This window comes from Hippocampus guttulatus, chromosome 3, assembly GCF_054856545.1.
Source record: "Hippocampus guttulatus isolate MCC_2025c chromosome 3, RoL_Hgut_1.0, whole genome shotgun sequence".
Taxonomy (NCBI): Eukaryota; Metazoa; Chordata; class Actinopteri; order Syngnathiformes; family Syngnathidae; genus Hippocampus; species Hippocampus guttulatus.
This window is the reverse complement of record NC_141263.1, coordinates 12,273,349-12,286,186: the sequence shown is the minus strand read 5'-3', so window position 1 is coordinate 12,286,186 and position 12,838 is coordinate 12,273,349. Positions and strand designations below refer to the sequence as shown.

Here is a 12,838-nt window from a genome sequence, read left to right as displayed (position 1 = left end):
AGGTCCAATTGAAGTACTGTATTATCAGTTTACTCATGACATATATAGAATAATGCTACAGTAAAGTCTAATTATCACGAAAATGGTAATATAGTGATTCACATAGCTCAATTTATATTAACTGGAAAGTGCTTGTGGAGTGGTGCATGTTGACGGCTGATAATCTATAATTAGTTGTGTAATGTTCACATACACAATAAAATATATACTATTAGTACAGTATCAAGAAATTGGTAGTTTAGTGGTTGGCAGCTGATTCATAATTTATATTGCCTAGAAATATGTCCTATAAGAATTCACATGGCTGATTAATAAAGTCCATGTTTATCTAGAAATTAGTCGTGCACACAGATGTCTTTCTATAATGATCTGAAAAGGTAGTAATGGTTCACATAGATGGCAGATAAAGCCTATATTATCCAAAGGATGTGACTATAGTGGTTTACATAGGTGATTCATTAAAACTATTATCTAGAAATTTTTAGTATAGTGGTTCACATAGCCGATGAATACTCACTGATATCTAAATATGGGTAGTCTGGTGGTTCATATAGATGAATAATAAAGTCTTATTATACAAAAAAATGGTGTAGAATGGTTCACATAGATGACTATCTGGAAACTGTGTAGTGTTCCACAAAGCTGAATAATAAGGTCTAAAATTGTTAGCTCGACCTTGGTAATGCTGTTGTTCAAATAGCTGACCAATTGTCAAAAACTGTCATGATCAAGCTACCTTACGTGTGACACGCTCAACAAGGCCGCAAATTCCTTCCAGCACTTTACATCCTTCCTCCTCTGCTATTGTTTCCCTAAATAACATTTCAGCTGCACCCGGTGTAGTTTGATGGATGTACCTACAAAGTAGATACAGAAATCTTTCCAATACGTTTCGGAACCTTCAGCACTTCCTCTTTTTACAACATGACGTGACACGCTTGGAGGCAGCTACTCAACGCAACGCTTGACGGCAAAGAGGGAAAATCCAACGCAGAAATGAAAGTCATATCCTGAAAGCTCCGGTGTGATGCGATGAATCATTGATGAGGCAACAGTTCCGGCTGTTGCAACGTGATGATCGTCCTCCGTCATTAAGCAAATAGTTTTTGGTGGATTTTGGCTGCTCACTTATCCATAAACCGGTTGAAGAGTGTCTTTGGATGGTGGCAATGATGACTCAACAGCAAGATCAATACATCATTATGCAGGCATTGGTATAGTGTAGTGGTTGACATAGCTGACCGGTAATAGTCAACAGTTCATTGGATACATAATTTATGAGCACTTTAATACAGTACAGTACATTATTCACTGCAGGTGTCCCATTTTGACGAGTTCGTACAGCTACATTTACTGTGTGAGCTACTTCTTGTCAGCATGATTTGCGGGCGATTCTTGCGGTCGAGCTAGCTAAAAGCCGCGCAGCTAAAGAGCAGACAGAAACTCCATCGGCGGAACAGAAGCGTTTCCGCACACTATCTACAAAAATGAGTTGGTGCGCAAAGGATTCTGTTCAACTGGTGGGTGGGGGAAGGAGGACGGCGGGCGAGGTCAGGGTTGGTCAGAGTGCCTTTCACTTGCTGAGACTTTTCACCAACTCCAGCTCCTTCACTGGCTTCCACTGCTGGTTGATGGTGATGAGCTGCAAGGGGTTCAGAAAGAAAATGGATCACGATTCACGTTGACTCATTCTACTTGCTGATTTTTGCAGTCATTCGAATGTGTCCAGGTTGTGTGAAACACTCTTGGAAGTGTTGTGTCAAATTTACATGACATTTATTTCTATTTCACAGGACTTTTGTGAGCCATTGTAACATAAAGCAGAGATGTAATATAACGCTGCGCTTAAAGAAAACATTAAAATGTACCTGGGTTACAATAGTTTTGGATCTTTCAATAAAGTTAGTTTTTATTTTGTTTTGACTTTAGTTTTTTAAAATTCAACTACCATAGCTTTAATTCGTTTATCGCAAAAGTTTGCTAGCTTTGATTAGTTGCATTTTTTTCATGTTGCTTTTGGTTAAGTTTTTATTAGTTTTTGTATTTGACTTTTTGGGTGTGTGTATGGGGTATTTTTCAAGATTAAAAAAAAAAAAGTCACCAAGTGTCTATGAAAGTAAACTACAATTCCCAAATGACTGTTTAATCTTTCTTCCAGACGGTCAAACATCCATCCATCCATTGATCCATTTTCGAATCGGCTTATCCTCACGAGAGTCGTGGGCGTGCTGGAGCCAATCCCAGCGGCCTTTGGGCAGTAAACAGGTTCTACAACAAATAATAAATTATTTAATATCCACCTGGCACAGTAGTTTTAGTAGCTGTATCTTTTCATTTGCCAAAATTTCAGGACAGAGGTGATTTGATCAATGAGTGGCGCAACTTTACGAATATTCAAGTTGTGAGACTTGCTTTGATTTGCGAGCACAAAGCAATGGTAGCGAACTGGCCAAATGAAAAATCCACCATAAATCAGCTACAAGCTGTTCATTCCAACTTCCACTTGAAGTCTATCGTCAAATTAAATAAAGAGAACGGCAAGTTGTACCACAACGTTGCCTTTATTGTCCACTACCCGAGCTGACACGCAATGCAAAATAAATAACGAATAGCATCAGTGTCACCGCCGTATAACCATTAAGCAGCGGATGTGTGAATGGTGGCTAAACATTGGACAGATACTGTAACAATACACACAGGCATATATTCTTTGTCCTCAGTGAACAACGACAAACATTCCTGCGGCTTACTGAGGAGTTGTGACCGTCATTGTGCATATCCGTATTCTGTACCTATATTACACTGTCCCCTAGTGGTCATAGCTCACACATCAAAAGGAGCCACACAATTATAGTGAATTAATCATGATGTGAAATTTGTTTCATTATGTACATTCTGGGTGGCTCGGTGGTCCAGCGGTTAGCGCGTCAACCTCATAGTGCAGAGGTACCGAGTTCAATTCCAGCTCCGGCCTCCCTTTGTGGAGTTTGCATGTTCTCCCCGAGCCCACGTGGGTTTTTTCCGGGTGCTCCGGTTTAATCCCACATTCCAAAAACATGCATGGCAGGCTGATTGAACACTCTAAATTGTCCCGAGGTCTGAGTGTGAGCGTGGATGGTTGTTCGTCTGTGTGTGCCCTGCAATTGGCTGGCAACCGGTTCAGGGTGTCCCCCGTCTACTGCCCGAAGACAGCTGGGATAGGCTCCAGCACCCCCCGCAACCCTTGTGAGGATAAAGCGGATCGGAAAATGGATGGATGGATGGATATGTACATTCTATTTCATTGTGTTACAACTATGTTTTGTTTTTTTTTGCATGAAGTACATTACTGTAGAGTGCTACCCCCCCCCCCACCCCCAAAAAATGTTACAAGAACCAATGAATGACATTTCTAATCCATTTCAGAGTTTGGTCATGGTTCGATAAAAGGCCACAGAAGCAGAGCTGCTCGTTGGTATGCAGGCATACACATTAATATCAATTTGTCTGGAAAACAGGCTGGACTGTGTGTACTTATTCAATAACATTGCTTCCTCTATGACTCAGCAGCTTTCACTCGCACTCGGGAAACATCCGTTCTCATCTCTGCTCAAATTCGAATGAAGTAGTGTACACCAACAAAACAAAATGGGCTGAAAGTTTTTCACCTTTTGGGGCTGGGATGGATCCACTCTCTCCCATGGTTCTGGATTGGAGGTCTTATTCAAACTGAAAACAATACAGATGCAACAACACAATCAAACCTCTGATGTGAAAGCACAAAAACAAAACAGTCGACAACAACAACTCACGTGTCACTCACATGACATCAGATTTGGTGAAAAGAAAGTAGATGGATGCCGTGGTGGCACCCGTCGCGGCGAAAGCCATGAACCCAATCAGCGGGATCAGCTGCATGCAATCGGAATTGGAAATTAAATATATGATACCAAACTCAGCTTTGATCACTCACAAAACATCATCCAATTCAGACTCACCTCTTTTTTCTTCTTCAACATTTGGAAAAATCCTCTCATTTTGCACAAGTCCTTTGATACCTGATGAGAAACAGGCCAAAGCTGTACATTAGCCCCGTCGAAGATTTCCAAAACGTTTCCTTTAACTTTTCATTGGAAGCTAAAATGGATATTTTTGAAAATTCAGTAATGCCTTGAGATACATTTTTTTTCCATGACCACGCTTGTGACTCGTATCACGTTTCTTCTATGAAAGATGGAAATTAAATGAATGGTAAAAATATACAGTTTGCCTGTAAGTATTGTTATCTGTCAACGTGTGTTGCTCCACCATTTGTGTTCAAATATCTCTTGCTGAAAGGGTTATAATACCATGACAAGGATGCTACTTCTTAGCCTGTCGACAGCGTTTTGCGTTTTTAGCATTGAGCTAGCAGACTGTAAGGTTCTGGTTGTACACAACATGTAATTTTCCTTCATTAACTTCACAGTAACCTTCAAGTAAGAGTGTAAAAAAAAAAAACTAATGAAAGGCTCTTTTTGAAGGATTGTTCAAAATTGCCAAACTGCTGTGAAGTGAGTTCACTGTTGACATTTTTGCTCACAAGTCAAATGAATAAATAAGCTTTTAAATCTAAAAAATATATATAAATCTGGTCCCTCATATCCCAAGGTAGTACTTTCCAGATTGGGATCTGTCCATGGGATTTATCTATGTGAATTAATGTAATGGAAACTATTATATTCAAACATAAATACAAATATTTTCTTTTGTCAGGCATCCATGCAAAATAAAGCGATGAAAAAGCCTGACATTTCAACTGCTTTATTTGTAAGAACAATATCAAGTTTTAAACATTTGATCAAAAAAGCAATTATTTGACCAAATAACAAAAACACGAATGCTGGAATATGAAGCATCTCCCTACACCAAACTTTTTCAAAAATTATCAATGAAGTCCCATTCACAATGCAATTTTATCTCACGCTTCTCAAGCTACTGCATTTTTATTGAACCCTTTCGAGCAATGAGCTCATCAGAGTCAACTGTACTTGCATGAAATATGCTTTAGTCAGAATATAATTCCATCCAAAATTATTTCACCCACCTATATTTTAAGAGCCAATTTTCTCTTTAGTAATTTCCCAGGTTATTCCCGTGAATATCCACAACTTGGCACCACTCTGGCTGTTTCTAAAAGTGTCATCTGCGTGGAGCAGCTCTCACCTTTAGTCGTCAAGTAGCTCTCGGCGTGAGAGTCAGTGAAGCATCGCTTCCGCCTATTCCCGGCTGAGATAGGCAGTGACGACGAGGTAACTGGCACGTAGACACACAGCTTCCTGCTCTGCTATTCACCAGGGGAGAATTGGCCAACCATTAAAGTAGCGGATCAATACTGTACATTCAATAGCGCACAGCGCCCCCTTGCATCCTAACGGGAGAATGCACTTTGAGAGGAGGCAATAACAAGACACTAAAGATCATTTTTTGGGGTTGTTTTATTAAAAAGAATTGTTGGTGGAACTTTACATTTTCTTACAAGATGCTATTTGGTATGTTTGGATTTGCTGGACTGTGAGGGACGGCTTGGTTTTCTTGAGAGACTGCAGGAAGTGCACATGTTTGATGCTCGACGCTTCCATGTTTTCTTCTAACGCCAGCAGAGCAGCCTGCAATACAAAAACACAAGTTTTCATATACCTACCGCTTCTGAGAAAAAGAGAAATTCTGACATTTCTATCCTGATCTGAGACTTATCCCGGTTTAACTACGAATATATAGTAAACTTTCTCCCCCTCTCCCTCCCTTGTTTCTTTCTGACTTTCGGGTTGAGTGAACGCTGGCGCGTTTTGGCTGCCGCTGCTCAACCCGTATTGTTTTGTGTTATTTGTTATTGTAAAGTGTCCTTGGGTGTCTTGAAAGGCGCTTATAAATAAAATCTATTATTATTATTATTATTATTAAGAAATGCTCTCCATTACCTCTTTACAAAGGTTTTCCAGGTCAGCCCCAGAGTAAAGATCGGTTCCAGCAACCAGCTCGTCCAAACACACATCAGGAGCCACAGGCATGGATTTTGTGCACACCTTCAGGATGGCGAGACGAGCCTAAACACAAGACAAGTCACATTTATCAACCCACAACTTTGAAACTCTGCAAAGAAAGCCAAAATGGCCCCCGCTCCCCATAAAAAAAAAAAAAAAAAAGAGTTCAGGATGATAAAATTATAAATGTTCCTTATTTTATTTTTAATCCTCCCTCAAAATGTTTGGGGGGGGGGGGGAACTAAGCTTATTCTGAATAACTCCAAAAACGCTTCTGATTGAAGGTTTATAATTACGGTCACTAACATCTATGCCAATTTCCGTTAGCCTGTCTATGGCGTTTTGCATTGTACATTAGCATTAAACTAGGGAACTTTGGCTTGGCACTGTGTGAACAAGTGGTGTCTTCTTTTTACTTCCACAAAGTGACAATAGTGATCCCATTTCTTGACAGTGAAAGAGTAAAAAAAAAGGGTCTCAAGAATACTTTATGTGTTACGGTTTTTGTTTTGTGTGAGGGCGGGCAAAACCATTTAAAAAAAATCTATTTGGTATAGTATCTCTAAGTAGCGGATTTTCAATTGTCGTAGGTGGTTTTGGATTATCAGAAAGATAACAATGAATTTGATGAGAGCCCAGACACAGGCATTCTGACTTTTTCTCCCTGAAATTGTTGATTTCATTGAAATAGTTTATATAACATGTTTTTACTGACAACTAACTAACCTGCTGATCTGGTGGTGGCACATAAAGAATGTGGTCCAGTCTGCCAGGCCTCAGAAGGGCACTGTCCAGACAGTCGGGTCGGTTTGTGGCTGCTACAACCATCACGTCTTTGTTGCACACTTCCTGGCTGCTCATCTGTCAAAGAGCACAAATGTATACGAGCAGCAATTTGTTACTTTACACTAATGAAAGAGGAAAACGCAGAATAAACTGTTTTGGGGAAACAGGAACAGACTGGATGACTTTACTGTTGAGAAATAAACTGGTTTTAAAACGTGTAATTAAAGCAAAAGTCACACACACATTGGAGTATTTGTGCGTTAATGGGTGCCTTTAAGAGGCGTGGCCTCATGTTTGACATGTGGTCTAACCTGTTCTGCAGTCTGATTTTCCTCTGCTCCCTCGACCTGGAGGATCTTCGGCGTCCCCCTCCTTTCAAGCGTCTTCAGGCCGACACCGTCCATCTCATTGAGAAGCACGGACAAGAGTCGAGTCTGAACGCTGCTAGGCGCTTGACCGTTGCAACGCGAGCCGATCACAGAGTCGATCTCATCCAGGAAAAGGACGCAGGGAGCGCAGGCCCGCGCTTGACGAAACAGCTGGGCAACAGAGGGGAGTTTGCAGATGAAACCCAAAATGAGGACACGAATAGATGAGTCAAAGCACCTGTGACAAAGCCTTCTCCGAGTCTCCCACGTAGGGCGAATAGAGGTCAGCGCCACTGACAGAGAGGAAGGTACAATTTGAGTCCGAGGCTGCCGCTCGGACCAGTGTCGTCTTGGCACACCCTGGGGGCCCATAGAGAAGGACGCCACGGGGGCGACACAGACCCAGGCGGGAGAAGGCTTCGGGGTACATCAGTGGCCACTCGATACTCTTCAAACATAAACACACAGGCATGCACAAACACACACAGAGGAACACAATGAATGGAAAGAAATAAACACAAAAGGAGCTAATACGGTGAACCCCTGTCCTTCATGATGAACATTTCATTTTTGTGCTCAGGCCAAAGCAATAAGCAGATGTTCTGGCATCTATATAAATCAGCATGTATTGTATCTTGGTACCATGGAACTACGTAGAAGTGAGTGGAGGAGCTTCATTTAGACAGAAGAAGTAGTGGTTTGCCAGCATTCTGTAGCACGTAGATAGAGCAGGGGTCACTGTATTGCTCAATTTAGAATCTGATGGCCTCAAGTTGTAACTTTTCCCCATGATACTCCAGATTTTCAAGACAATTTGTTGACAACTGTGATGCTCTTGGATTTCCTCACCACTTCCAATGCAAATTTGGATCAAAGTAAAAATAGAGTGACCCTTTTCTCTCTAATGGAAACATGTCAGCACAAAATGTGTCAAAATACCCAATTGATGTCAAGTATAAGAACACAAACGAACCATCCGTCTAATTTTCTAGACCACTTGTCCTCTTTGGGGTGGCAAGGGTGGCTTCCTCAAAAGAGGAAGGAAGGAAGGAAGGAAGGAAAGAAGGAAGGAAGGAAGGAAGGAAGGAAGGTAGAGCAGTTTCTGAAATTTTGCTGACCTTATTTAGATTAAACTAAACTAGAGTGGAACAGTGACATGGTACAATTTAACTTTGAAATACTGTACTAAACTGGTATTGCTCATCTAGTCCTTAGTTAATACTGAATTGGCATAAATCACTTGCATTTACTTCATTCCACACACAGCTAAACTAAGGCAACCCACATATTACTTTGTAGAAAGTGCTCAGAGAAGGTGAGAGTGAATGATCCTCCAGTTGCCTCGAAATTTTCCCGGGACATGCTAAGCCTGGGGCAACCTAAACATCTCTTAAACTCTGAAAACTTAATTTATCCTTTAAAGTAAAACTTAATTGACTTCATTCACACACATCAACACATCAAAATACTTCCTGCATCATAATTATTTTGAGCACTTCTGTTCCCCTCTCACGCAATGGGCTTGTCCATCTTCTTCACTGTGCATTGCAGACTACATTATGAATCTGTTTTTGATCAAAACTTACACAGGTTTCAACCTTTCTGAGGGTGACACTGATTATGTGTAACCAACAAGCACGAGAGCTGGACGCTCTTCCCGGTTGTTTCAGCACAGCTGTCGGTGTCAGCCAAGGCAGAAGCAGTAGAGATGAAGTGAAGAGTGACACGAGTGACACTTTTCATCATCAAAATGAGAGCACTGATCAAAATGGTCAACTACGTTAACTGTGGATTAATTCTATTACCAATTACAGTGAAAGAGTTGAGATTACGTGTTACATAATAATCCTCAAGAAAGATTTTAAGAGCTATTTGAGCAGTGCCATATATTTAAAGGGAAACTTTTCAATGCCGCTTCTGTATTGGAAGTGCCTGCAGAGTGTGTAAACAACTACATAGTCTAATATCAGTATCACCATTATGACAGGTTATTATTTCACCTGTCTCAGTTTCAGTTTGATGTCATCCAGACCTCCGATCTGCTCCCAGGCCACGGGAGCAAGATCCGTCCGGCCCAGGCTGCTTCGTAGGCAGGACGGCCGCACCAGCTTGAGAGCCACAAGGAAATGTTTCAGTGCCACCATCTGCTCCCCTGAACCCTGCGTGAAAAGATGACAAGGCAGCTCAACATTTAACTTCACTTTGGTCACGTAAAAGAAGCTTTAGTTAATGAGCGAACAATTAACCTTTATTTTTTTTTGGTCATGATAAAACTACTTTACAAATATCCATGGAAAGGCAAATAGAAGATAGGGGTGCATCAAATAAATTTGCATAATGGCACAAGGACCGAGCCTTGCCAAAATAGGGAAAATAGAAAAAATAATTGACACCCCCCTTCAAAGGAGTTTGTAATTGTGTACGGATGCCAAAAGATAGCAAGAAACCACTAAAACGGAGAGGACCAAAAACTATCAACGCCATACATCGAGCATGAACACAATAATGAAGCCAGGTGACATAAACAACTATAATCTGTTTTATATGACGCATTGCTGGATTCACCTTTGCGTTTTCCCGCATAGCGTGCATGGCGGCCTCCCTGCAGAGTGCGCCGAGGTCTGACCCGACATAACCTGTGGTTCTCTGTGCCAGCTCCGTCAAATCCACACTGGAACACACCGGCATCTTTTCACATAGAACAGACAAGATAGCTGCTCTCTGGCGCAAGGTAGGAGGCCCAATGATAACCTGAAGATAGCAAATTTTTTTTTTGACCTTTGTGACAACGCCCACATTAATTCAAGTGTTTTTTGTTGTTGTTTTTTTTACTTCTCTGTCAAATCTTCCAGGCCTGCGCAGGGCGGGGTCTAAGCTGTCCGGCCGGTTGGTAGCACCGATTACGAGGAAGCGATCCGATCGGTCCACCCCATCCATCAGCGTGAGGAGCTGAGCCACGAGGCGGTTCTCAGGTGCGGATGAGCCACTTCTTCTTGGGAAAAGAGAGTCCAACTCGTCCAAAAAGAGTACGCATGGACCCTCCTCTGCTGCGGCGCAAGCCTGGGTGAACACACCTCGCAACATCTCCTCACTCTCGCCTGGGCGGGAACGCACAACCTGGAACATCCAAATCCATTGGTAGATAGGAGATACCGTAGATAGAGTTTGAAAGCAGTTTACCTCAGGTCCTCTGACCACAACAAGGCTGGCTCCCACTTCTCCAACCACTTTGCGAACCAGCTGTGTCTTTCCGACACCTGGAGGGCCCACTAGCAGCACACCTTTGGGACATGACACCCCAAGAGAACCCAGGGTGCCCGGATAGAGAAGCGGCAGCTGCAGCATCTCTCTGAGCGATGTGCACACCTAGGGTGAATTGCAGAAGAAAAGGAATTTTAGTTTGTGTTTAAATGAATTGCACAATTTTGTTTTGACTTTACATGCTTTGAAATAATTTGTCTTGGCTGTGAAGAAACATTGCTCATTCAAATGCAAGCACGCTGACCTCCTCCAGACCCCCGAGAGGCACAGTGACTTGCCCCTGCAGATGGCTCTTGAAGTGCCTGACAGTTTGGATATCAGCAATCTCCACATTAGTTTTGGAAGTGACAAGTCCAGCTGTGTTAGAATCTGGATAGATGTTTTTAATGACAACATATCGGATGTCCATATCAAAGTCCTCCATGTTTATGACATGCTCTTTATGCACGAAGGCACCTTTCAGCATGTCTTTCACAAGCTCATGAACAAAACGAGGTGAAGTGTTTCTCTTGAATTCAACACTTTGGACGACCACGCTTATCGTCATTCCTTTCAGTTTGGGACACGGGACGAGTGTGACTTGCTCAGGATCCAAGGTGAGGCGTGAAGGGGGATGCCTGAGGAGATATGGGGAGCAGCACTTCATGTCCACCTGCAGGAAGCCTTCAGCCAGGTCAGGCCTTGGCCACGCGGTGCACAGGCAGCTACCCCCAGGAAGGGACACCAGCACCGGGGAGCCCACACTCAAGCCCAGCGCTGTCATCAAACCTGGACCCAGCCTGCATCTTTGCGAGCCTCGATCTGATGGGTCAACTGACAAAAGCTTCAGAGACGTCATCATCAAGTTGATATTACTTTCCGTCCTGTTTTACGGTCCATTGATAAAATCCATGACGCTCCTACTTAAGGAACTCCGGTGTTTGCTATGCTATTAGCTAGCAGCTACGAATTAAAAGTCACCAGCGACCAATTGAATTAAAAGCAACTACTCCGCTTCATGAACCCCCCCCCCCCCCCCCCCACACACACACACATACACGTTTCCGTATCGTAGTATATGACCTAGGTACACGCGGCGAGTATGTGAATCAGCAATGTTTACAATATCCATGTGGCGTGAAAATGAGTTGGTCAAGCAATACGTTTTCCTTTCATTGACTTCCGTTTGTGACCATGAGAATAAGAGGATATAGGCGCCGGAAACAGGAAATTGTTGGAAACACGATTAGATCCTCATTGAGAATGCATCCATTGCTACTTTTATTTACATACAGTACGTAGCTTTGAAATTAATTAAATAATAATTAAAACGAATTAAATAAAATAGTCACCACCATTATAATAACTTGTCAACAGCAAAGTGTAATCCAAAATGGTTGTATGTGTATCTAACGTATTGTTTCGTCTGATTCTTAAAAAAAGAAATGCTTCGTTTTGTTTTTTTCCTAGCACGGTTGATTCTAAAAACAATGTTTTTTCCCATTTTTTCTGCGGAACCAAAACTCATATATGCTGAAAAAACTCACCTCTTCGCGTATTTCCTGTGCTCATTCTACAACACCCAAAGATGCCAAAGCCACGGATAATAATAAAAAACAATATGTGTCAAGGAAAAATGTTGAAGCGACTCATTCATTTCCACTGACAGACAAGTGTATTTGTGGGATGGGGAGGACCAAAGTTTAGCCTGTTTTTTCTTTGTAGAGAGTTTTCACCGCATGTCTGTATTTTTTAGTGGTGCTAGTTCTCCAAAATCAAATGATCTTTAAACTATATCGATTTTAAAGGTTATGTTTAAAGATTATTTTCAAATTATATTAAAGCCTTTTGATATCAAAGTACAGTATGTGGTATGTTTACGGTATTAAAATAAGCAAATAAAATATATTTAGTGGAAGGTATTTGCAGGATATTACTGCATAGTACATAATAGTATTTTTAGGCCACTTTCGTAAAGTTTAATAATATCTATCTATCTATCTATCTATCTATCTATCTATCTATCTATCTATCTATCTATCTATCTATCTATCTATCTATCTCTCCACAGTATCTTACAATAATTTTTCATATTGAAACCCATGACGTACCGGTAATTAAAATTGGCCAACATTGTTGCCACGTAACTGTCATTTCGGCGCCTCCACGTGTGATAAAAGGAAATGCATGAATGAAGTCTTCAAAAAGTGACAACACAGCAGCATGCACTTTATAAAAATATGCAGAAATATTTGCTTACATTTAAGAGGTGTGTGTGTGTCATTAAAATGATAGTTTTCTCTGGTCTTTGTCTGTGCATTGACTGACGCTAAACCTTTAATTCGATTCTCCCTGCAGTATTTAAGTGGCGTCGGCGACGTGCTTAACTGCTCCTCGGGTGGTCATGAGTACGAGTCACGTGGTTTGCTATTTATCCACAAA

At 41.6% G+C, this 12,838-nt stretch overlaps 2 protein-coding genes across 5 annotated transcripts; both read right to left on the bottom strand.

Moving 5' to 3' along the window:
* Positions 1-1,258: 1,258 nt before the first annotated feature.
* Positions 1,259-5,321, bottom strand: coxfa4l3 (cytochrome c oxidase associated subunit FA4L3). Of its 2 annotated transcripts, none has more exons than XM_086107369.1 (5): positions 5,185-5,321; positions 3,978-4,037; positions 3,803-3,891; positions 3,648-3,708; positions 1,259-1,642 (listed from the first exon to the last, which is right to left on the bottom strand). In XM_086107369.1, the coding sequence occupies exons 2-5, from the start codon at positions 4,014-4,016 to the stop codon at positions 1,574-1,576; spliced, it is 258 nt and encodes an 85-aa protein (XP_085963495.1). In that variant the 5' UTR covers positions 4,017-4,037; positions 5,185-5,321; the 3' UTR covers positions 1,259-1,573. The 2 variants fall into 2 exon arrangements, with proteins under 2 accessions (XP_085963495.1, XP_085963496.1); XM_086107370.1 differs by having other exon boundaries at positions 5,066-5,195.
* A 117-nt stretch (positions 5,322-5,438) lies between these two features.
* On the bottom strand, positions 5,439-11,440 carry afg2b (AAA ATPase AFG2B). 3 transcript variants are annotated; one of them, XM_086107368.1, is made up of 10 exons: positions 10,662-11,440; positions 10,337-10,522; positions 9,989-10,273; positions 9,722-9,844; positions 9,157-9,315; positions 7,395-7,604; positions 7,100-7,327; positions 6,729-6,863; positions 5,940-6,065; positions 5,439-5,627 (listed from the first exon to the last, which is right to left on the bottom strand). In XM_086107368.1, exons 1-10 carry the CDS (start codon positions 11,256-11,258, stop codon positions 5,484-5,486), a joined length of 2,193 nt encoding a protein of 730 aa, XP_085963494.1. In that variant the 5' UTR covers positions 11,259-11,440; the 3' UTR covers positions 5,439-5,483. The 3 variants fall into 3 exon arrangements, with proteins under 3 accessions (XP_085963494.1, XP_085963493.1, XP_085963492.1); XM_086107367.1 differs by having other exon boundaries at positions 9,722-9,907; positions 10,662-11,439; XM_086107366.1 differs by having other exon boundaries at positions 9,722-9,907; positions 9,989-10,522.
* Positions 11,441-12,838: the final 1,398 nt, after the last annotated feature.